Source organism: Homalodisca vitripennis, chromosome X (genome assembly GCF_021130785.1).
Source record: "Homalodisca vitripennis isolate AUS2020 chromosome X, UT_GWSS_2.1, whole genome shotgun sequence".
In the NCBI taxonomy this organism is placed as follows: domain Eukaryota; kingdom Metazoa; phylum Arthropoda; class Insecta; order Hemiptera; family Cicadellidae; genus Homalodisca; species Homalodisca vitripennis.
Genome location: NC_060215.1, coordinates 16,123,472 through 16,149,239, shown reverse-complemented (window position 1 = coordinate 16,149,239; position 25,768 = coordinate 16,123,472). Strand labels below are relative to the sequence as shown.

General features: G+C 37.7%; 1 protein-coding gene across 1 annotated transcript in view; it reads right to left on the bottom strand.

The window, feature by feature from the left end:
* LOC124368738 (eukaryotic translation initiation factor 2D) overlaps positions 1-25,768 on the bottom strand; it is a 35,058-nt gene that overhangs the window by 4,376 nt on the left and 4,914 nt on the right. The window contains exons 2-5 of the mRNA XM_046826070.1: positions 17,103-18,260; positions 11,305-11,394; positions 6,985-7,195; positions 939-1,110 (exon numbers count right to left, since the gene is read on the bottom strand). Of these exons, the coding sequence (XP_046682026.1) occupies positions 939-1,110; positions 6,985-7,195; positions 11,305-11,394; positions 17,103-18,260 (1,631 nt within the window). The remainder of the gene's footprint in view (positions 1-938; positions 1,111-6,984; positions 7,196-11,304; positions 11,395-17,102; positions 18,261-25,768) is intronic.

Below are 25,768 nucleotides of genomic sequence, written 5' to 3'. Positions count from 1 at the left end.
CTTGAACACTGTAGAATTAAAATTTGTGTATTGTACTGTGTAGTTGACTGAGCTTTCTTTGATCATTACTATTTGTTAAGGTTTCCTAGTTAATTCTTATTTTAAGATTGGTAGCCTAAGTGTCTTAATTTTAGAATGTAACTTAGCAGATGATCGGCTGATTTCATGTACGAAGCCTCAATCAGCCATATTTAAAAATTGTCTTTTCACAGTAATTTTACGTTTGTCGGACCAAATGCCTATTACTTAAATAAGTCAATTGTGTCAAAACATAGGCTTTTATTAACTGTCAGATGTTTCAATTAGTTAAGGTCTCAGAAAACAATGAAAGAATCACTTAACAGTTGGAAGGTTTTCATTTATAAACTGTTGGATGGTTCAGTGGGAAAAATAGTTAAAACAATATAGACGACTGATGGTACAGAAGAACAAAGGGCCAATAAACAAGTAGTTTGTAATGTTAAATAAATTTGTATAGAATTCTATTAACGTCTGGACAGTACCAAAGCTGCTAAAAATAGCCGCAGGTGTCTATCACACCGAACTTTGCGCATGATAGCTACACAAGTGTAGTCTGATGTAACGAATGTCCAGCGTTTAAACATCAAGAATGAAACCCAATTTATTTGACATTGGGACTAAAAAGGTATTGTAAGGATAAGAAACAAGGAATGGAATTTGGAGACAGACTGATAAAATTTTAACAATGCTCAAATACAACATTCTGGTTCCCTTCCTCAAACAGAAATTTCTAATTAGCTTTATTCTAAGCCAGAACGTGTTACAATTTATGCGTATATAACATTTAGTTTGAAAACACTGATTAATTCAACTTCAAAAATAATACTCAGTAGGATATTTATATTCTACTGTGTTAGAATTAATACTGAGAAACAAAACCGAGGTTAGAATACCACTGTAATAATAGAGATACTGACCTATGAGTAATTTTCCAACAAAAGCAACTTGGTTTCCTTGGATTTGGAGTTGGACACTCTTGGCATTCGGCAAAGAGTTGATGGTTGTGCTGGCTGCCACACCGTGCTGACACTCTCGTGCGAATTCTGCCACATTGATGCTGAACAACTCCAGGTTGTTAACCAATGTAACCTGCAAACATTTAAAGACACAGCTAAGAATAAATTCATAATTAAGAAAAATTATGACGGGCCCTCAACCGTTCTGCGGTGTTCCAAGGTGTGAATCCTCTAGGGTTGTCTCGAAATGGATTCGCGCGGAGCATGAGAGAAGGTGGAGGTTGCATCCGGGTTTGAGAGTGAGCAGAATGGTATTACAGTCACCTTCCTCCAAGGTGGCTTCGGACCTTCTCTCATTAAACAGATCAATGAATGTCCTCTAAGGTCATTGGTCTCATTACGGGGCATGGTCACCTGAGGAAGCATCTACACAGAGTTGGCATCCTCCAGGAGGATCCGCTCTGTGGAAGGTGTAATGAGCAGGAGGAGACTGCTGAGCACCTGCTCTTTGATTGCCCTGCAATAGCAAGAGAGCGGTATGCCATCTTTGGTAGCTTGGACAGGGGTAGTGAATTTTCCCAGGAGGACTTGATAGGTTGTCTTCGGCGGTTCGTTGAACTGCTGAAGTTGTAGACTGGTAGGCCTCATGGTGTTTCCGGGGTGCGCAAAAAGCCCTTGAGGCTTAAGTGCATGGCAGTAGGCCGCCCCAAGGAAAAAAAAAAAAAAAAAAAGAAAAATTAATTCATCTTAATGATGATTTCCGAGTCACAAATAATTTACTCGTATATTAATAAAAGGAGTGTCTGCATTACTCTGAATGTAGTCTCTGTGTTGTATCCTACTGAGACTATATCTAGTACATTTTAATTATGAAGTTCAATGGTGCAAGTTTTGGAATGGAATTAAATAACCAAACAATATCAAACACATGAAAAACATTATTCTGAAAGATTGCCGAATAATGATCAAAGAGGATCTGTATACCATTTGAAACATGGTACACAATTCATTAACATGTTTTGGGCATGAAATATGTGGTGATCAATTTGATTCCTGAAATTGCTTACTTTCTGCAAAAACTTTATGCAGACATTGCTTAGGAATTGCTGAATAAAGCTGGCAACAATTCTGAACTTTTCAGAAAGGTCAAAACAGATTATGAAACCTGGGTGTATGTCATTGAAATCTGCTGATTCATCCCATTGGAAATAGCTTGCGGAATCAGGATCGAAAAATAGGCCAAGTTTAATCAAATATAATGGGTCTCCAATTAGTGATGACTATTTCTTTCAATTAGTGCCATATAACAACACGGTCAATAAACAATTCTATTTAGAAGTTACACAACATTTACTTGAAGCAATCCACGAAAACAACCATAATTGTGTTAACTACCTGTGAACATTTTTATCGCAACATTTCTGCTTACGTGTCAGCTTGTTTATGATTTTTGGCAACAAAAAACATCATCATGTTGACTTAGTTACTGTATTCACCATACATGGCTCTCTGCAACTATTTTCTATTCCCAAAACTGAAGAGAACCATGATGAAATGATAGTTTGCCACCACCAATGAGATAAAAACATAGTCAATAAAGGATACTAATCGGTAAATGGTCATACATAAATGAGTTCCATAAGTGTTTTAAAGATTGGAAAGTTCCAGCAGAAGTGTATTACATGTAAAGTGTATAACATAGAAGGGGCCAAGATTGATTTTAATAAACAAATAAAGATCTTTTCAAGAAAAACATCCCGTTAATATTTTATTTATTTATTTATTTATACACGGTTGTCACCATTTTTACAAGTAATATAATAATAGATCATGTTCCACAAGATGGCAATATATACAATCAAAACAAAACAAAACTTCATCTTAAGTGAATCATACTCATGCAACAGGAGAGAAGCCAAGAAAATTATGTAGGCTACATGCAAACAATACAATATGCCAAATACAATATGCTAAACACAATAAGCTACTAGGCATAAATAAACAACTGACAGACATGCAATACATTTGATTCATTATGACTAGTTCATACACGAGCAGTCTGTATAGATTCATATACCATAAAACAAATTAATACAACAACCAACAACATGCAACCAGTACATGCCATTAATATCTAAAATATACAGTTTATATACAAAATAAATATATTAAGTAATAAATAACAATAATATCTACATAGAAAAACACATTGAAAATAACTGCAATATCGGCAAGGTGCAATAACTATTTACGAAATATAGTAGGGCAATAATCAACAAATACAGTAACTAGTACAATTCAACAATAAAATACAAAAGAGCTATAAAACGAACTGGTATAACAATGCTCTAACTATCCAGTATCAGATAATGCTTACATAGTGTAGCCCAATAATAAAAATATCCTTTTCAGCGATGACACACTATTGCAAAAAAAGTCGTGGTGATGGCAGATTAGGTTACCAAGCCGGTGTAATCTGGGGATGACACTGTGAAATTCATAGTTGGTGGAGCAATGCTGTACACAGAAGATGTCCAGAGACCGAGTTCTACCAGGTACTCTGAGATTGATGAGGTGGAGTAACTCCGAGCAATCGACATCTCCAGTGAGGATCTTCTGTAGAAACACCAGGTCATGCAGTCTCCTTCTCGCATATAATGGAGCCAGCCCCAATTGATCCGCTACCAACTCCAAGGGAACTTCACTGTAGTTGTATCCCAGCTTGGTACCAATTATCCTAACAAAGCGATCTTGTATGCTCTGGAGTCGCTGAATATGTCCAAGTTGGTAGGGACACCACACAACACAGCCGTACTCCAACACAGATCTAACTAGTGCTGTGTATGCTATCTTCATCGCCTCAACACTAAGACCGCTTCTAGAAGTCCTTATGATAAACCCCAACATCTTAGCAGCCTTCCTGGTGATTATGTCTATGTGTAATTCAGGGCTTAGGTCCGAAGACAACCCAATTCCAAGGTCTCTAATGTAAGACTTACGGCAAAGTGTAGTGTTGCTTAGACAGTAATCAAACATCAAAGGCTTGGAGTTCCTGTGAAATGTTACAATAGCACACTTCTCGGCATTCAGTCTCATTCCGTTGAGTAGGCACCACTCTTCGATTCTCTTAAAGTTACGTTGTAACAGATGGCAATCCTCAATGGATGAAATAGGACAAAAAAACCTTAATATCATCAGCGAAAAGTAAGCATCTTACGTTGATAACATCCACCAAGTCATTGAGAAATACAGTAAACAAGAATGGGCCCAAATGAGATCCCTGAGGCACCCCCGATGTAGCATAAAAAGGCCGAGAAGTGGCACCCAAAAACTTCACAGAAAGACTACGGTCTGCCAGGTATGATTGAAACCATTGTAGAAGATTGCCAGTGATACCATAAGCGTTAAGTTTGGCGAGAAGATGCGGAATATTTTATCACACCTTGTGCAAAAAACTTTCCTGGATTGCCTATTTTTTATAATTGCCTAGCAAATTGGCACAGTGCATCAATTTAATAACTCTGGAGTAGCAAATAACTTGCTTAATAGGCTTATCCGAGTGGCTAGAGCTTTGATCTAATCGAATAATGTTATGAAATTTCAAAATTTATAGCAATTCTAATAAAAATTAAATAGACTTCTTACAGTAAAATCTGTCATATTCGGCCTAATGTGTATAATGTTTCTATTATAAAATGCATTTAGAAAAGGAAAAATACAATTTTTTTTATAAAACATTCGGTAATGTACAATATTTCAATTTCAGATCTTAACATACTGAAAAGAGTAACTATCCTACCAACGCCACATGTCACAACGCACTATCGAGAGCTGACTCAGAAGCACTGAAGTAAGTTAGTCATAGGGTGTAGAAGTGGCGGGGTCTTCATACCCCAACACAAAAATGCCAAGCCAGAGCGTCCATGAACATATCAACAGGAGATAATTCACATATTCTGATCTTCACTTGTGAAAACAACAATACCGCTAAATGGCTGAAAGGAAAGCAAGATTCCCTTAAGCCTTTGGAAGGAGCCAGTCTGAGGATTGTACCAGAGGAAGAAATTCCACGTGCAAGAATTGCGACTGTCTGTCTTCCTAACAGTACACATGAAACCACCGATAAGATCATGAAGTTCTTGAAAGTACAAAATAAAGAGCTATCTGTCGGGGAATGGAACGTTCTGCGTAGAAGCGACAAGGGAAAGTCTGTGCTACTTACCCTGGCAGTCGACTGCGCCACAGCAAGCAAATTTGAGAAAGAGGGTCCATGGATTGGCTACAAGTTTGGAAAAATTTAGCTAAATCTGAAGAAAAAACATCAAGGAAACACTGAGGAACCTAAAAAGGTAGAGGAGACCAGAGAAATCTGAGACAGTCAACACGGGATAAAACACCGCTGAAGAGATGGAAGTGGAGGAGACCGTAAAGGTATCACAGCAATCTGTGCATACCATGTGGAGAGGCCTACTCCACAAGCCAGTGCAGCGGTTGAGAATGAAAAACCAACCTGTTCCCTCTTCTTGAAGAGGAGACCCTCTCTGAAAGGACTATCTGTTTCGGCCCGAGGAAAAAAGGGGGCAGCCTCTCCAAACACTCCAAAAGAAAGGACGGGGATGGACCACCAGGGGGAGGTGGAAAAAAGGCGTAAATATGCGCCTTATACAGATAAACCTTCACCATGCTAAGATCGCAACCAACATGTTGGGTAGGAGGTTTATCTCAACAGGCAATGTGTCAGATGCAATGGTTAAGAAATATTCCTTTGAAAACCCATAAACGGTCTCTATCGATGAAAGGGAGAAATGGATTAAAAAGGAGTTCTGAAGTTTTACACAGATGGTTCACGCCTTGACTCTAGGGCAGGATACGGAATATACGGACCAGAAGTTAACATGGCAGTGCCCCTGGGAAAACATGCCACGGTCTTTCAAGCGGAGGTCATGGCAATAGATTCATGTTCCAGAAGACTCATACAAATGAGGACTAAAATACTTAATACTTTCTGATAGTCAGGCTGCACTAAAGGCACTTAATACCTGTCCGTATGACTCGAAAGCAGTCTGGGAATGTAAGAATGCTCTATCTGAGCTGGCAACGAATAACAGAGTAACACTCGGTTGGGTGCCGGGTCATGAAGGCATTCATGTAAATGAAAAAGCAGACATCCTCACCAAAAAGGGAGTGGAATCCATAATGGTGGGACCTGAGCCAGGTTGCAGGATAGCTTTCTCCAACAGCAAAGCTCTGGTCAAATATTAGGAAAAGAAGATAAGAAACATTAATAATTGGAGTAGAGCCTCAGGATTAAGACTATCCAAAATGTTTATCTCTCCTTACGTTAAAGGGTGGGCAGCTCTCTTGGATCAGAATAAGGAGGATATAAGACTGATATTAGGGATGTTGACATGACATGGCCCTATAAGGAAACATCTTAGGAGGGTGGGCCTCAGCCAGACTGACAAATGTAGACTCTGTGGAGAAGAGGAGGAATCAACACAGCACATTTGGTTAGATTGTCTTGCAACATTAGAAACTCGGAAAAGATTCCTGGGAGCATATCTCCTAAGCCCCAAGGACATCAGAGAACAGGAGCCCTAAAATCTAATCGGTTTTTGCAAAAGCCTTGGACTTTGAGGACACAAAATTAAAGTAAGGGAGGCGCAAAGGTCCTTTTAGGACTAACCGCGGGGACAAACTGTCCTTTTCCCTCAGGACAAAAGAAAAAGTTACTCATAAGAGGGAACAATCCCATCCCTCTTTCAACCATACCGCCCCAGCCCCGTCAGCCGTGTTGAAGAAAATGAATGAGTTTGAAGAGTGACATTCCTTGCTCGTAAGCTCATATTTATAATCGTTTTATTATTTATCACCAGACCGGATATCAGAAGATGTGGATATCACAAGGCTGGATATGACAGGTTTTACTCTATCTTATTTCAATTTAGTTTTTGTCAAAACTTCAAATGATAATCTCTAACTCACAGTTCTTTCCTCAGTTACCAACCTTTTTATTGAAAGATCTAGTGCCGACGTGGATGTCGATCGGAGGTAATTTGCCCTTGGTGAGGGCTAGAGCTTCGTTGCCACCCAGCTCCACCTTAAACGAGTGCCCCATCTGGGTGAATACTGCTGATACGAGCTGGTCCCATGGCAATGTGTTCACACCTAATGGTGCGCCGGTGGCACTCCTCATGACTGGATCCAACACCACCTCTCTAACACATAAATGTCAGTTTTCAAGTGATGATGACACTGTATTATGGTTATTTCTTTCCTCACATGAAATACAGCATATTGCCATTGGGTTCTTCCTCCAAAGCAATTTCTATTTTTAAATTGCAAAAAAGAGCTTTGAGAATTACAACAAAATTAAATTTTAGATCATCCTGTAGGTCTATATTTAAACAGCTAGATTTATTAACCGTTCCATCACTTTATGTATATGAGGTCTTAATGTATACCCGAAAAAACTTACCTAATAATATCAAGACAGAGAGACAGACTTACATACCCAATCCATAGAACTAAATTATTTGAAATGTCCCCTTATTACAAAGGACTAAAATTTTACAATAACATTCCAATATCTCTATCCTCTTTGCCTTTAGAAAAGTTCTATATAAAATTTAAAAATATCTTAATAAAGAAAGAATATTATTTAGAAAATGATTTTTTAAATGATGCAACCTTTACTGAATAAATTACTGCTTTCAAAACTTTTTAATGTACAGTCAACTCCCGATTATCCGCGGGCGGGTTATCCGCTTTGCGCATTATCCGCGATCCGCGAACGATAGCCTATGTACTGTACTTACTGTATGCATATTAGTGATAAATGAATTAATAACTAAGTAATAAGTAATATGGTGGAATATTAACTACATAATGTACTGTATAGACAGTTATTTGAAGACGTAAGTTGTGTTGGCGACGCGTGATGTGTAGCAGTGAGAGTGGCGGTGTGCCTCGTCTGGCAGGCACCCAGCTCAGTCTGCTCCCCTCCACTTATTTGCCTCCCGTCTCACTTCCCAAGCATTTCCACCACTGCCACCTCCACTCCCTTGTGTCACTGCGCACTGTTGTCGCGCATCAGCCATTACTGTCACTCATCTGCCATGACTCATCAGTCTGTCACTGCCTATTGTCTACACTACACTGTTTACTTTACATTTGTTGCGTTATTCTAAACATCTGTATTTTTGTTGATTAGTTAGTGTATTGACTGTTCAACCTTTTCTTAGTGACTGGCCTTCCGTGTGTCAACTGTTCTGCTGTTTCTTTTTGAAGTGTCTTTCGTGTGTTATTGACTATTCTGCCATTTCTTATTGACTGTCTTTTCTTGTGTGTTATTAACTGTTTATCTAGGTGTGCCTTTACTTTGTTTTATCAGTATACTGTAGGCCTATATTAATTCGCTATGTCAGAAAAACGAAAGAGAGTTGTTTTAACAATCAACCAAAAACTTGAAATAATAAAAAAACTACAAAACGGTGTTTTGAAAAAACACCTGTGTGCAGAATATGGCATTGGAGAAACGACCGTACGTGACATCTTTAAACAAAAAGATAAGTTATTGTCGTTTGCTGCTAGTGCTGAAACGTCGTCTGCAATGAAAAAGAGAAAGGCAATGAAGCTTTCTACCTATGAACACCTAGACGCTGCACTACTTGAGTGGATTGCTCAGTTAAGGAGTGAAGGTACGCCAATCTCAGGTCCGATCCTAGCAGCAAAAGCTGAACATTTTCACAAACTGCTTGGCCTCGAAGGTATGTTTAATGCTTCTTCTGGTTGGTTAACTAGGTTTAAGCAACGCCATGGCATCAGGGAAATTTCACTGCAAGGTGACAAACTCAGCAGTGACACTGAAGCTGCTGAACTATTTAAAGCAGAGTTTGAGGAGTATGTTGCTGCTGAAAATCTGACTCCAGACCAGATTTATAATGCAGACGAATCTGGTTTGTTCTGGAAATGTTTGCCGACACGTACACTTGCTTTTGAAAGAGAACGTCAAGTTTCAGGGCACAAATCTAGTAAGGAAAGATACACAATTCTTTGTTGTGGCAATGCTTCAGGGGAGCATAAATTAGAATTTAGTTGTTATTGGTAAGTCCAAAAAACCACGGTCCTTTAAAGGTTCTAGAGCTGTAAAACCTCCCTGTTCAGTACTTTTCTCAAAAAAAAGGATGGATGGACCAAAGAATCTTCAAAGAATGGTTTGAAAAACACTTTGTCCCACAAGTTGAAAACCATCTTATGTCCAAAAACTTGCCCCTGAAAGCAGTTTTATTAGTAGATAACGCCCCTTCACATCCTGCTGAAAATGTGATGAAATCTGTTGATGGGAACATTGTTTTAAAGTTTTTACCGCCAAATGTAACTCCTTTGATCCAACCAATGGATCAAGGAGTTATTGCAGCCACAAAAAAGAATTATAGGTCCCATTTACTAGAAAGAAGAATAAATGAAGGTTATGACCTGAAATCGTTCTGGAAAAATTTTTTCTATTCTTGACAGCATTTACGACATTGCAGCAGCTTGGAAGTCAGTAAAATCGTCAACCTTGCAAAAATCATGGAAGAAACTAATGGCGAGTGAAGAAAACAGCAATATTAGTGTAGAAGAAGAAGCCCTTCAAGATCAATCTGATGTAGATTGTGCATTAGCTTTAGCACAATTGGTAAGAACCGTCGAAGGGGGTGAGCAAGTTAATGACGAAAACATCAATGAATGGATGAACTGTGATGCTGACGATCCCGGGTACGAACTCCTGAGTGATGAAGACATCATTAACAAAGCTCAGGGAATCGAGGAAGAAATTTACAACAATGAAGAAGAAGAGATGCCTCCTCAATCGCGTGTTTCACATGAATCAGCTCTACAACACGTTGAACGACTTATTGAATATTTAGAGGGCGCAGACTTCGGGACAGTTGCAGACGATCTTACATTACGTAAACTTAGATCACAAATTAGGGTTAAGTGCCATAACAAAACAAAACAGAAGAAACTTACTGATTTTTTTAAAGCAAATTAATTTGCAGTTAATGTAATATAAAATAGTTTTATTATTTAGAGTAGGGTATTTACAGAACAGTACTGTATTTTCATTCCCGTCTATGTATATTTTTAGTTAGCTATGATGTACATTACAGTACTACTAACTTTTAAATTGTTTGTACTCGATACTGTATTAACTGTAGGCTTACGTAACGGTATACAACACCGGTACGTAATGTTAACTTTGAACTTATTCCAGCCTTTTAAATGTAATAAAAACTTAGTTATAAGTCATTAAATGTCCTACTTTGCTTATTTTGAGTTTTTCTTTGCCTTTCTTTACGTTTTGCGGATTATCCGCGAATCACGTTATCCGCGGCCGCCAAGCCACCCTATTCCGCAGATAATCGGGAGTTGACTGTATTAATTTCGCTGTATGTATTTTAACACTCATTATTTTTAAATGTGCTTTATGTTTTTTAAATTATTTTATTTTAGGATAAGAATTGCTACATCTAGCTTTATTTAATTTTAATATGAATACAATTACAACCTGAACGTGTACCATTAGAATTTAATGTTTTATATATATTTAATTTCAATAAACACTGAATCGCAAAAAGTACTTGCTCCGCTGGGACTTGAACCTGGATCTCTCACTTGCCGGGTGAATGTGCTACCATTACACCACAGAGCCCTCACTTTTTACGATTCAATTATTTTGTATTTGGCCGTTTCTGTCATATATGCGTTTAAATAACCATACTAACATATGATCGGAAGACCAAATACCTGTCAAATGACTTTTATTTACATTAAATTTGTATAAATGGCAATAGCCTTATTTAATTTCAATAAACATTGTATCGCAAAAAGTACTTGCTCCGCTGGGACTCGAACCTGGATCTCTCACTTGCCGGATATATATATACACAAGATCACTGTTTGTGTGATTCGTACAGATTATTTATCAACTAATTACTAATTATCTTTATTAATTTATTATTTTTTATCATTATATTTTAAATTATATTGGCAAGTCACCTGTTCATTGTAGGTCTTATCTACAACAATTATGTAACGTTATGTGACAATAAGTTTCTGATTTCTGACATTTCATTTACTGTGATGTAGAACATGATGCAAAGGTACCCGTGTCACAATAATCTGGGAACTAATTCTTAAGCTTGCACAGTGTCATAACCGTGTCTAAACATTGGCAGCACAATCATAATCTTGACCAAGATCATACTTAAAATTGTTTAATCAAAACAGTTTTAAAAAGTTTTACTGTACTTAAATTAAATTTTATAAACATGACACTTACTTTCTGTCTGTGGAGTTTTGTAGACTATGGACTCTAACATAATCTCCAACCACTTTGCGCACCACAGAAGCCGATACTGCTTCTTTTTTTCTGTTAACATAATGATAACATTTTAATGTTCTAAGATGCAACTCACATCAGGTTAAAAATAATTAAAATAAATAATTTAAATGGAATTTCTGAATAATTCCGATGATTGCCAACCAAAAGCAAAGATTGTAAAGAATAGTTAACAAATGAAAGAAAATATTTATGTAAATAATATTTTTCAGATCTGATGCTCTGTACTGAACTAGTCATTAAGAAAATATATGTTTGTGCAAGTATACTTAAAATCACAAATGCATCAAATACCAAAATTCAGTACATATGTTTGCCACATGCACTATTAACTCTTGAGTAATGTGCCAGGTAAGAACTGCAACATTGCAGGAAACAGATGAAAGGTGTATGAAACTTGCCTTTATTTTCGCATGAGGTACAATCCATCTTGGATGCTTTGAGCAAAATTTCACGGTATTCAGAACTGAAATTATTTTTGTTTAGTCAATATTTAGCTTATAACACCAGAACCAGTCCTGTACCTCCATCACATACACCTCATTCAAATATATTTTAACATTTAGTATTACATACAATTTTATGTTGTTACTTATTTTATTGGTTACCACCAGAGATTTGAACTAATATCCCAAGTTCAAACCTAATCATACAAGTTTTATTGTATACAATAATGTATTAAATATTTTTGTAACAAATAAATACAGAATATGTTAAAATATCTGTAGTCACTTTTAGTTTCAACTTATTGTAAATAAAATCACAATAGTCTGATTTATATTGTGTCTGTGATGCAGGTAAAGGCTCAGTTTTGATTTTTGTATGTATATCCGTAGCAGCATTTGCTACATAGGCAATTTAAAATGTATTTATTACATATTTATGGGAGAAAATATATGCAAAAATATTTTAGAATTTAATTAGTCATGTCAAAGTATAGGTAAATTCAATTATGTAATTTCTCAAGAAAGGGTCTGTGGATACAGTGAAATAGCAGGTTTTTCTGGTAGCATAGTTTGTTAACGTGATTACAATCTGGGTAGTTTGAAGATTACTTTGTTCTCTCTGACCTTGTGATTGGATAGTTGGAGGCCAATCACAGGCTTGGGTTTTAGTTATCTAGAACCAACAAACAGCACATTACATAATATTTCGAAACCATGGTGTAGATTGGGATTTGTTTTTCGTCCAGTAAGAAGCTATTGTTGGTTTTTTTTTATAAGACCCATGTTGAGAATAACAACAATAAATGCTTTTATTTCTGAATAGGTGACAGGAAGCCACCCTTGCAATTTTCTCCTTTGCTAGCGATAGTTTGATGAACATACCTGTTTGTTTCAGTGACCAACATGGTAAAAGAGTGTGCGTAAAAAATAAATTAAAGTATGCAATAGGAGATGAGGGCTGTGTCTAGGGCCAGATGTGTCTTGATACAAAACATCATGAATAAAATTGGTGTCACTTTCATTGATTGATTGCCAAATTTCATTAGTTTCATCATTGTCTGATTCGGAAGAGCTATCACTAAAGACTCATCTGTCAACTGTAGGTCTATGGCCTTGTTGAGGGCCCAGGTTGACCTAACAAAACGCAGATCAACGGTCGGGAAATTGCGATTACCAAACCTTGCTGGTCGTGTCTCCTAAACTGGTGTGTACGTCGGGTCTTCATCAGTATCGTCAAATATATCAGACAATGAAAAGGTCAATATCAGAATCATTGTCAGTGTTGGGTGCCAGGTCATGAGGGCTTGCGGGATAGCCTTCTCCAACAGCAAAGCTCTGGTCAAAGATTGGGAAAAGAGGATAAGAAAAGTTAATTAAAGTAGAGCCTCAGGATTAAGACTATCCAAAATGTTTATCTCTCCTTACGTTAAAGGGTGGGCAGCTCTCTTGGATCAGAGTAAGGAGGATATAAGACTGATATTAGGGATGTTGACAGGACATGGCCCTCTAAGGAAACATCTTATGAGGGTGAGCCTTAGCCAGACTGACGAATGTAGACTCTGTGGAGAAGAGGAGGAATCAGCAGAGCATATTTGGTTAGATTGTCCTGCCATCTCGGAAAAGATTCCTGGGAGCATATCTCCTCAGCCCCAAGAACATCACAGAACATGAGCCCTCAAATCTGATCGTCTTCTGCAAAAGCTTCGGATTTTGAGGACACAAATTTAAGTAAGGGAGGCGCAAAGGTACTTTTAGGACTAAGCATGGGGACAAACCGTCCTTTTCCCTCAGGACAAAAACATCAATTATCAGTTTCACTGTATGACAAATCACTCAGCAATTGTCTATCAACTTCACTTACAATTACATGGTCAAAACCCATCTTTCAACTTGAACAAATTTTAAAAAAAGAAAAATTACAAAAACTACTAAAAATATTAATTTCAAATAAGAACCTAAAAGATCTTAACCTCAAAACAGGAGGTTAACTCAACAATGTGACAGAACAGACTGCTATACACAGTGAGTTTGATTACGCGCCAAATTATCAATCATCGACTGATTGCTGTTGTTGCAATGCTTCTTTTGTGTTTTGTTTGTACCGCAATTAATATATTTTTACAAAATACTACGCACAAATTACGTGTTTTATTTCTATTGTGAAATAAAATATGTTTTGAAACAATATGGGATGTAATACATATTAATTAAATGTACGGTAACAATCGACAATGATGGATCATCACCTAGCATTTTCCACATAGTTTGAAACGCTCATTTGATCATACGGAAGTTTTGGCTCAGTACCATGATGCACCTACTGCGGGCCATATGGGAGTTCATAAAACATTCGCAAGGATTCAGAAAATATACTACTGGCCGAAAATGAAACAAGATATAGCAAGATACATCCAGTAATGCCTTATTTGCCAGAAAAATAAATATGACCAGCATAAACCAGCAGGGCACATGGGACAGTTGAGGAATATAAATAAAACTTGGGCTATGATCAGTGCAGATATCCTAGGACCACTTCCAAGATCTTCTTCACGATACACGTACTTATTGGTAGTGGTTCATCAATTTACTAAGTTTCCACTCTTGTTCCCTTTAGGAGAGGCTACTGCTGTGTCAATTGCAAGAAGGCTTGAAGAGGATGTGCTGTTGATGTTTGGGGTTCCTTCTCATATTATATGCGATAATGGATCAGAATTCGTAGGAAAACCCATGAAGACTCTAGCAAAGAACTACAGAATAAATATCTTCTACAATGACACGCACAGGCCAATCCAACCGAAAGGGTGAACAGAACTTTGGGACCGATGCTTCGCTCGTATGTGGGGGAAAACCCTAGACATTGGGATAGAAACATTGCTCAGATAGGATTTGCGTTAAGGTCGGCTAGACATGAAACCACTGGCTTCAGCCCAGCTTACCTAAACTTTGGAAGAGAGTCGATCGCTATCAATGATGAAGCGGATTTGTCCAACTGCTCAGACCAAGTTCCACAGGTGGGATTACCCAATGGACATGGGAGAAAGATGGAAGAGTTAAAGAAGATATATCACGAAGTAGCAAAGAAAATGAATGAAGGGCATGACAAAAATGCAAAAAGATACAACCTCCGCAGGAGAGAGATGGAGTTCAAAGACAGCAATCAAGTGATTCTTTGTTTGAAGGTTATTTTTGACGATGGAAGGATTGTGAAGGAAACAGGATTTTTCCGGACATTTGCCATCGTTCAGTGAAACAAGAAAACAGTAACACTACGTTTCGAGATCTGCAATCTGATCTCTTCTTCAGGTAAAGAACTAACCTAATACATAATTACAAACTAGGTTAAAATAAACAAATCTTACTAAAGCGTTGTGGCACGCCTAAGTCAGGAATCACAACCTACATGTTGTTTGTCAGCTTCACTAACTCTATAGACATGCACTTAATACAAAACTATACAAAACACTAATCATTAAAACTAAACTCCGGAATACAGGTCACAATACGTCTTCACTCATCTACTAACCACCTACGACTGACCAGAGGGACTAGCCAATGGTAATCGTGACGGCTGGCTAAAACAAGATGGCGGAAATACAAGGGAAGGGGGACAAGAATGGGCCCTTTCGTTATTATTGGTTCATGCGAGATGAACTTTTTAAAACCATATTGTGACTCCGCATTGGTTTATTACAAATATCTGATCCGTTTGATACTTTTGGTTTTCTCTTTAGTTCATTTTTTTTTTTTTTTTTGAGAGGACCTGATAAGTGACTGCGACATGATAAGTTAAACTTTTTTAAATTCTTGTATGGCCATACTCAGATATTGAACTTGTGTACACGTTGTTTGAAAGCAGCTGTGGACTTTGTGGATGGTTGCGGGACTCGCTCGCCACTGGAGTGTCTTCACACCTGCTAGGGATTTTGCCTTTGTATTTCAGTTTTAGTATTGTCTTACAATTTATGTGTTAAAATTGGTACCTATATATTTATGTGTTTATTGTCTATGTTTAATTGTATGTCTAGCATGGTGGCCACCTACGTCATAATTTTCATGCAGCTCATTTATAAAATATTTTACCAAGAATTGGAAGGTGTAACTGAAACTTTAGTATTTACACAATTGTTCTGTGTTTATTTGTATAACAACTAAGTGAAGTTTGGCACTTCCAGAGCATACCTATTAAATAAATTGCTTGTTGAGAACTAGCTGCTTATTTTACTATTTCGAGGGAAATTTTGGACCTCAGATTCACATTATTTAGTTTATATAAAAAAATACAATCGGCTCTTAAAATCATGTTTTAATTTATATCAGGACATTAATTGGATTAATAAATTCAAGTTGTTGACAATTGAAACTTGTTTGTCAATGAAGTTGACCTTTTCTTATAATTATTTAAACGGTATAATTATAGTTGATGCATGCTGATAGTAATTACTGAGAATAGCTAACAACTACTCAGAAATTGTGGTATAGGAACTGTCAGATACTTAGAACATTTTCTTTATTTGTTATAAAAGCAAAGCCTGTGCCTAATTTAATTCTAATTGAGTATTTTAATGAGGGTGCTCTGCTTAAGCCATAATTATAGTTAGAGACACCTATTGGATTTAAATATTATTCAGATCTATAACTTAGGTGGTTTTGTTGGTAGAGTTCACATGCATGAATGGTTACTCTTTCAAACTAAGTCTGCCTTACCAGTGAGAGTTATACTCACTACGGGAGGAACAGGTCCCCGTATTGTCCCTCAAAGAAGTAACCTGCCACGGGATGGCACTCTGATAAAATCTACATTCAGCCTACACTTGGTATTGGTAGTAACCATAACACTGCCTGCTGACTTTACTATTCCCACCCCGCCTATGCAACCGACTGTGACCCGGGGCATTACAAGTTACCCAGCGACGATCAACTTTAATTTATTAAATTTTTCTGAATATTGTATTCCAGTCATTGATGATGGTGGCCAAACTGGTGTCATCTATACAAATTTACCTAATAATAATGGAATGTTGTTACTCACCTCATATAAAACAATTATTATTTGAGGGATCATTTAAGAATTTTTTATATTGGACTCGTTTTTCCCACTGCATGTCAATTAATATATACCTTAATGTTGCTTAGTAATTTTGGGCTTGACCGTTTTGTAACATTTTGAAACATAACAAATAAATAAACTAAAATAAGTCAAGTATAACTCCTGATATTGTAAAACAATAAGGCGATATTCCTAATTAGATGATTACAAAATATATATTGCTTCACTTAAGAATATTTACTTACTTATAATCGTATTCATAAAACAGGGGAAGTACAGCTGCTGTAACTGTGTATTTTTCTGTAATTTCAGGTGCAGATGATTTATTTGTTTGAGTTGTGTCCACTGAAAGGCAAGCTCCGTCTTCTTCATTAGAAAAATTGTCTACAAAATGTTTTAATGACTCATGGCTATAGTCTATTTTCGAAATACTTTGAACACCTTTTTGTAAAGATTCCGTATTTATTACACCTGTTTTAACCATTTCATCTAAAAAATTTGATAGTTTTTTATATGAAGACTTCTTAATATCTAATGTTCTTTCTTTAGGACAGGCGGGTATCATATGAAGTTTATAAAAATTGCTAGTTAAAAGAGGTAAGTCGATTTTCTTCATTGTTGTTTTTAGTGCCTTGTAAAAACAATGCTTAAGTAATTCATCTGGACATACATCAGGACTTGATGAAGAATCGACTTCAAACATATTACTTTCTTCTTCTAATTCAGAATTTGATATACCCTGTGCTAATTCACTAAAGTTTTCTTCCGCCTCGCCTGATGGAAGATCGACTTTGTCCGCATCACTAACTAAGGTGTCAACCGAGTCCAGCTGATCAGTTACTTGTTCAACACTGTTGCTATCGTCAGTATGGAAAGCGGGTCCCAGCTCGGGTACTGACAGCTTAGTACCGTATGTACTTAGGAGGTCGCCGTAGTAATGCAGAACCTCGACACACTTTCCACGGCCGGCTGCCATATACATGTCGTAGCTGGAGTGCGCGGTAAGACCCACGGCTACAGGGGCCTTGTTGGTGGACAAGTTCACTGCCACGCGCTCGCCTCTCTGCAATCTGCCATAGGCGTGAAGACTCGGACCATGGGGCAGTATCACCCCAGGCAGCATGAGATCCGCCCCCCGAGCTATCACTGGCAACACCTGTGGGTGTGTTGTAAAGGTGGGTAGTAGTTCTGGTACGTGCCACAATGTGTATACTGTTGGGTACATTATCTTCTTGAACTCAAAGATTATTGGCAACTTTTGTACAGTATATACTATGATTAAATTTTCACAATGAGTGAGTACTTTTAACTGAAACACAGTTTCTTTGTTGGGTAGAATAGTATTCAGTTGATCTTCTGTCAAATTTGTAAACTGTTGAAGAATGTCACTGCGCAGTTTCTTCCTAAAAACAAAATTAGCATTTAGTACATACAGAATATAATCACAAATAAATTGAACAAACTAAATTCATACATGATTTTTGATACTTAAGATGAGTAGTTTCTACCGGAGACATTATTTGACAGTTTTTTTGTTTAAAGTTCATTATTGAAGATGAATAATTGAAAAGGATAACAGGATTATGGACATTTGCCAAATTTGCTGCCGAAAATTATGGAAAATGTTTGTAGCCTTGTTATTTAATAGATGATCTTAATTTTGTACTTAATTAATTATTACACATGTCACAAAAATTTGTGACTGTTTGGTAAGCAACTTTTGTAAATTAAAAAGTATTTTTTGTGACGAAATAAAATAAAACATAATAATAATTTTAAAATACTCATTACTGTAAAATAATGAATTGACTGATTCTATAACTAAAAGTAGTATTGAGTAATTCAATTTCTGCAAAATTTAAACACAATATAAATTCTGAAGACTGCGGTTTTGCTTTCTTAAAACTTTTCTATGTTAGCAACATAATTGCTCATTAAGTCAGATCACGTATCGAGATGAAATGCTTGATCTTTATATTGCAAACATTCACGGACACAACAACCATACATATACTAGGTTATGTGACATGTAGAATGACTACTGTGACCAGACACTAGTGACAGTACAGTCTGATAATAACGTGTGACCAGCCATTGTTATCACTAAAATGATACTTGGTACATACGGATTTTCTCCATAGCAAAGGCAATGCCATTAAGGGACTCACAAAACCCCATAAGGAACCATCTGGCCCCTTTTCAATATTTTGGTTCTTTCATATTTTGTCTAATGTAAGTAGTTAAAATGTTTATTATTGTATAAGTTTTACAGATATTAACAATGGTGCGGTTCAGCTTAGAAGCCAATTCAAATTACCTATGCTAATTTAATGAATAAACATATATATATATATATACAAGGTGGCGCATATATCAGTTTCCCCAGAAGAGAAATTTAAAGGCGTTATAGGTTAATTGAATAAAACACTTTTAGGCAAGAAAACAAATTCATTACATCAAATTACTTACATATTACCATACAATGTTAATATGTAAGCAGTTGTTCAAAATGTCCACCTTGATTTTGTATACATACAACGACTGAGAACAGAATCATAAACTTTTAGCAACCTGGTTTATCATTATTAACAATTTTAAATGCATTTCTAATTAGATTTCTGAGTTCGTCAAGATTTTGCGGTTTTGAAGTCAAAACACAGTCTCCTTTATAATATCCCACAGTGAAAATTCACAAGGGGTCAGGTCTGGCAAGCGCATAGGCCAATCGATTGTACCACGGCGACGGACCCATTCATTAAATGTGTTATTTAAAAAAATCTCGAACTTGGATACCAAAATGTGCTGGGGCACTATCTTGTTGCCAGATGAGCGAATGAATATTTCAAACAGGATTGTTTCTGAGTTCGGGAACTACTACTTGCAGCAACTGTAAGTAACTTTCTGAGTTATAATTTCTTGAAGAAAATAAGGACCAATCAGTGCGGTACTCGAAATACCTCCCCATTCCATAACACCAGGCACATTGAGTTCTGCTTGGATTACGTTATGAGGATTTACATCCGACCAGTACACGCAGTTATGCCGATTAACGCATCCATTTAGTTAAAAACATGCTCGTGAAGCGTTTGAAGTAAAGATGGACGGTATGGCTTAAATTTTAATTGCTTTAACATTCTTTCCACGCTTCTTCATAGTTCTAATTCAGCAGATGCCTTACGAGTCGATTTACTGGGACTGGCTACAAAAACTTGAGCAACTGTCTGCATCATTGGTGTTATTTTATATTCTATAAAAAATAAAATTCTGGTACTCATCAAGGAGATTAAATACATACTGTACTTAATTTGACTACTTTAGCTGAAAAGGATCCACTGATTAGTTTATCATACAATATTTATTACTAAAACTACTGTAGTAGCAAACTACAGGAAATGGCACAAAAGAAGAGTCCAAAATGAAAGCCAATAATTGATTATCAACTACTTGTACGTAATACTTAATATTATACCATACTAAAGTCCTTGTGTGGGTGGCGAAACAAGGGGGGAGCTAAAACACTTTTTTACCTATATATCAGTAGTAGTTGGTCCTTCAGAAAATGTATTCACCCGCTGGTGGGGTAAACGTGAGATGCTTCATTCAGTGGCTGACTTTAGAGTATGGCAAAACAGACTTTTCCAATCTCTGTTTAGTAAACAGTATCAACCAGAGAGCTCTCTTCCATTATATTTATGGAAGAGACCAATTGATATTTATGGGTGTGGAAGTGGCGGGGTGTTCATACCCCAACACATGTGCCAAGCCAGAGCGTCCATAAAGCACATGCACAGCCATCTTCTCTCTTCTAAAGTGCTGTATTTTCGTGCGCGCACACCTGGGAACTGCCTGATCCAATTCTTGTCTTCTTTGATTATTTCGATCAGGCTGAGCTGATCTGGGGGCTTCTTTCTGACTATCCTTACCACACTCATTTTTCATTTCGTACTACCCTCACCTATCGGGAAAACTTCCCAAAAATCTGGCTCCAACTATACTCTACTATACTAAACCTAAATTTCTTTCTTTATCCAAACCAAGCTGGAACAGCATATGCCGAGGGCTGTGTAATCAAGGGTGTGCTTGGTCGTTAATATGCGAACTTTGGATACCTGGTGACCTCCAGTTTAAACATAGCCATCCCCAAGTAGAGCGGGACAATGCTTAGGGTGACCTTTAGATCTCCGCTACTCGTGGGAACACTATAAGTAAAGAAATACCAAAAAATTTTAACAAACCAGAGAGCTCTAGCAGCACTCAAAAGGGGAAAAAGAGCATAAGTATGCGCCTTATACAGATTTATCTTCACCATGCTAAGGGCGCAACTGACATCTTGGGTAGGAGGTTTATCTCAACAGGCCTAGATATTGACCTAATCCAGGAACCTTGGATCAACAGAGGTTGCATCAGAGGATTAACGACTCAGGTTGGTAATCTCATATATGATCAATCAATTGAAAATCACAGAACATGTATCCTAATTTCAAAAAATATAACAGCCTTTCCTATTACAGATCTGATAACAAGAGATCTTGTGGCGGCTACTGTGAAAGTGACATCACAGCAAGAGGTGAAAGAGGTTACCATAGCCTCAACCTACTTCCCCAACCCGTCAACAAGCTGCCCACCAAAAGAAATAGAAAGACTATTGCAGAGCTGCAGAGACAGAGGTTCAGCCCTCATTCTCAGCTGTGACTGCTATGCTCACCATACATACTTGGATAGCACAAGCATAAACCCAAGAGGTGAGGAACTTCTACAGTTTATGTTCTGTAATGATTTAGTTTTGGAAAATAGAGGGCTCAGTCCCATTTTTATTACCAGAAATAGACAAGAAGTCCTAGACATAACCCTATCTATAGGACTCAAAAACATAAACTTTGTAAGGTTGACACGTCTCAAAGGAGGCCTCACTATCGGACCACTGCCCTATTAGGTTCGACATAGGGGGATAGGGGAGAAAAACGTGACCTACAGGGTCCCTAAATCTACCACTGGAGGGAATACCGAGTGTCCCTAGCCAAAGAGTTGGAAGTAATTGAACCATTCCAGAAAAATGAACTTGACTTAGAAGGTCTGCACAATTAGTTGAACAAGCTAAAACAAAGGCCTACGAAAAAAACTGCACTCTCAGACAAAACAGGCTGAAGAAAGATGTGCCTTGGTGGACTGGGAGGCTAGAGACACTAAGAAATAAAACCATGAAATTATTAAAATGGGGAAAAAGGACAGATGATTGGATCCCTTATCTACACGCCAAAACGAATATAAAAGAGAACTAAGAAAGAACAAAAGAAGAACCTGGAGAAATTTCTGCAAAAATATAAACAACCTACCAGAGGCTGCCAGGTTTAAAAAAACTCTCCAAATTGATCACACTAACCCAATGGAGTCCTTAGTAAAGGCCAATGGAGACCTTACAGTGAACAGGAAGGAGACCTTAGAACTGCTTCGGGAGATGCACTTTCCGGGGGGTCACTTGACTCGAAAAGAGGATATTTATTCTGTAGTCGAGGGGAGATCCAATCGAGAAGTTGCAAAAGCCAAACGGCGGTCTAAAAGACTGTTCACACATGAAAGAATTAAATGGGCAATAAGATCATTCAAGCCATTTAAATCTCCTGGGGCAGATGGAGTTTTTCCAGCCCTTCCAGGGCTGGACATCCTATTAAATACTCTTATAATTCTGTTCAGAAGCAGTTCCGCCTTAGGATATATTCCAAATAACTGGAGGACAGCACTGGTGGTGTTCATGTGGAAAAAAGACAAGGATCCGATTCAACCCAACTCGTACAGACCCATAAGCTTAAAACCTCCTTCATGGTGAAAACTATGAAAAAAATAATAAACACATTAGGGATGAAATTTTACCAGTTCACCCACTTAGTCTCACTCAACATGCTTATATAGAAGGTAAATCATCTACCACCGCTCTCCACAGCTTAATGGAAGCGGTGGAGAACACCTTCAATGAAAAGGAAGCCCTAGTCAGCGTCTTTATGGACATTGAAGGAGCTTTCGACCGAGTTGCACATCAATCCATGAAGACTGCTATGGAAACATTTTGGAGTTCCCTCAGATGTAGTCAAATAACAGTAGCCCTCCTAAAAAGCAGACAAATAAAGGCAAAGTACGGAGACGAATCTGCCGCAATCACGGCCCGAAAAGGCTGCTCCCAGGGGGGAGTTCTGTCTCCTCTCCTGTGGGCGATGGTGGTAGACGATCTTCTTAGCAAAGCAGATAAGAGGGGGAACAAGGCTACTATACTATGTGGACGACCTAGTGCTTATGGTCAAAGGAAAATACAAAGGCACGCTGGAACACCTAATTCAAGAAGAATTAAACCTCATAAGCAACTGGTGTCATGGGGAAAGTCTACAGACCAACCCATCTAAAACAAATATGACAACCTTTACCAGGAAAAGAAAGTTCCAGCTTACATAACCTGACCTGGAAGGAATCAGAATAAACCAAACAAATTAAGTGAAATATCTGGGTATAATCCTGGATGAGAGGCTCACTTGGAACTCACATATTGAGAACAGAATATCCACAGCAACTGCAGACCTGGGGCCTGTAAGAGACTATTTGGATTTAAATGCGGATTGAAACCCAAAATGATATACTGGATTTATGAAACTATAATGAAACCGATGGTCACATATGCTGCCTTAGTGTGGTGGCTGAAAGTGGAAAAAACAACAGCTGCTAAAAGGCTATAGAGTCTTCAAAAGCTAGCTTGCTTAAGCATTACAGGATCGATGAGCTCCTGCCCAACACTAGCAATTGAAGCGGTCCTGGGATACATCCTCTGGGGCAGGAAGTGATGAGAACAGCCACTCTAAGTGCAATGAAGCTTCTAGGAATAAAGGTAATAAATATTACCTCCTTAGAAGGTCACATGAAAATAATGCAGGAATTTCATGAGGCTGAAATGCTATACCATGTTTCAGATGCAATGGTTAATAAATACTCCTTTGAAAACCCATATACTGTCTCTATCGATGGAAGAGAGAAATGGATTAAAAAAGAGGCCTACCCTAGAAAAGGAGTCCTGAAGTTTTACACAGATGGTTTACGCCTTGTCTCTAGGGCAGGATACAGAATATACGGACCAGAAGTTAACATGGCAGTGCCCCTGGGAAAACATGCTACGGTCTTTCAAGAGGAAGTCATGGCAATAGACTCATGCTCCAGAAGACTCATACAAATGAGGAAAAAGGATTTAAATACTTGATACTTTCTGATAGTCAGGCTTCACTAAAGGCACTTGATACCTGTTTGTTTGATTCGAAAGCAATCTGGGAATGTAAGAATGCTCTAGCTGAGCTGGCAACGAATAACAGAGTAACACTCGGTTGAGTGCCGGGTCATGAGGGCATTCATGGAAATGAAAAAGCAGACATCCTCACCAAAAAGGTAGCGGAGTCCATAATGGTGGGGCCTGAGCCAGGATGCGGGATAGCTTTCTCCAACAGCAAAGCTCTTGTCAAAGATTGGGAAAAGAGGATAAGAAACATTAATTAAAGTAGAGCCTCAGGATTAAGACTATCCAAAGTGTTTATCTCTCCTTACAATAAAGAGTGGGCAGTTCTCTTGGATCAGAGTAAGGAGGATATAAGACTGATATTAGGGATGTTGACAGGACATGGCACCCTAAGGAAACATCTTATGAGGGTGGACCTTAACCAGACTGACGAATGTAGACTCTGTGGAGAAGAGGAGGAATCAGCAGAGCATATTTGGTTAGATTGTCTTGCTATCTTAGAAACTCAGAAAAGATTCCTGGGAACATATCTCCTCAGCTCCCAAGGACATCAGAGAACAGGAGCCCTCAAATCTGATTAGCTTCTGCAAAAGCCTTGGACTTTGAGGACACAAATTTAAGTAAGGGAGGCGCAAAGATCCTTTTGGGATTAAGCGTGGGGACAAACCATCCTTTTCCCTCAGGACAAAAAAAATTGTTTATGTTTAATAATTTTAATGTTGAATTATTTTATACCACTGATGTGATACAAGGTTATTATCTTGCATGTGATGAGATACATCTGAATAGAAGGAGTAATGAGTGTTTTGGAAACCTTATTTTTCTTTCTGTAAGAGTGATTCATGAGGCCCTGGCTGCTGTGTCAAATGTGTGTCCAAGTCTTCAGTCACTTGTTGAGCAGAACGATTTGTGTCCCAGTCTTCAGATGTCAGCTGAGCAAAGTGTTGTGGGTCCCAGTCATCAGTTGACGCATTAAAATGATTCAGTATTGTGTTCCTTAAGTAATAACCAGTCAGGAAATGCCTGACGAGCTGCCAGCAGTTGTAGGGTAGCACATGTAAATATCAGATCGCTGAATACAGGTTTGAAGAACTGTGTTCGTGATTCATGATTTCCAGTTTGACTTAATATGAATTACAGAATTATGGCTCACTACGGAGACTCCCTCTCATAACTACGATGTGCAATCTTATTCACTTCATCGTTGTGACAGACCCATTGAGCTTGGAAGGGGTGTGCAGTGGTGTCACTCTTTGAGATTAAGTTTACTCGTATTTATCTCCATCAATGTTGATGATCGTATCGAATAAATCAGTCACAGTGTGCGGTGCATCACTGATCACAAGCTTGTTTTATGTGATGTGCCTTTTGATAAACCTAAACCCAAGGCCAGGTTTATTTTATATAGAAATTTCATATATTAAACTGAGTTTGATTGTGAGAGGTTTATAAATATTGCCTCTAATATTCCTTGGGATAACGCAATGGTCCTATTTAACATGGATGATATAACCAACATGTTAACCATGAACATAGTCGACATGTTTGATGAATGTGCACCCATGATGAGAAAAAGAATAACAAGGAAAAAATCTCCTTGGAGAGACTTAAATGTTGAATATCTGACACAAAAAAGAACAAACTTAG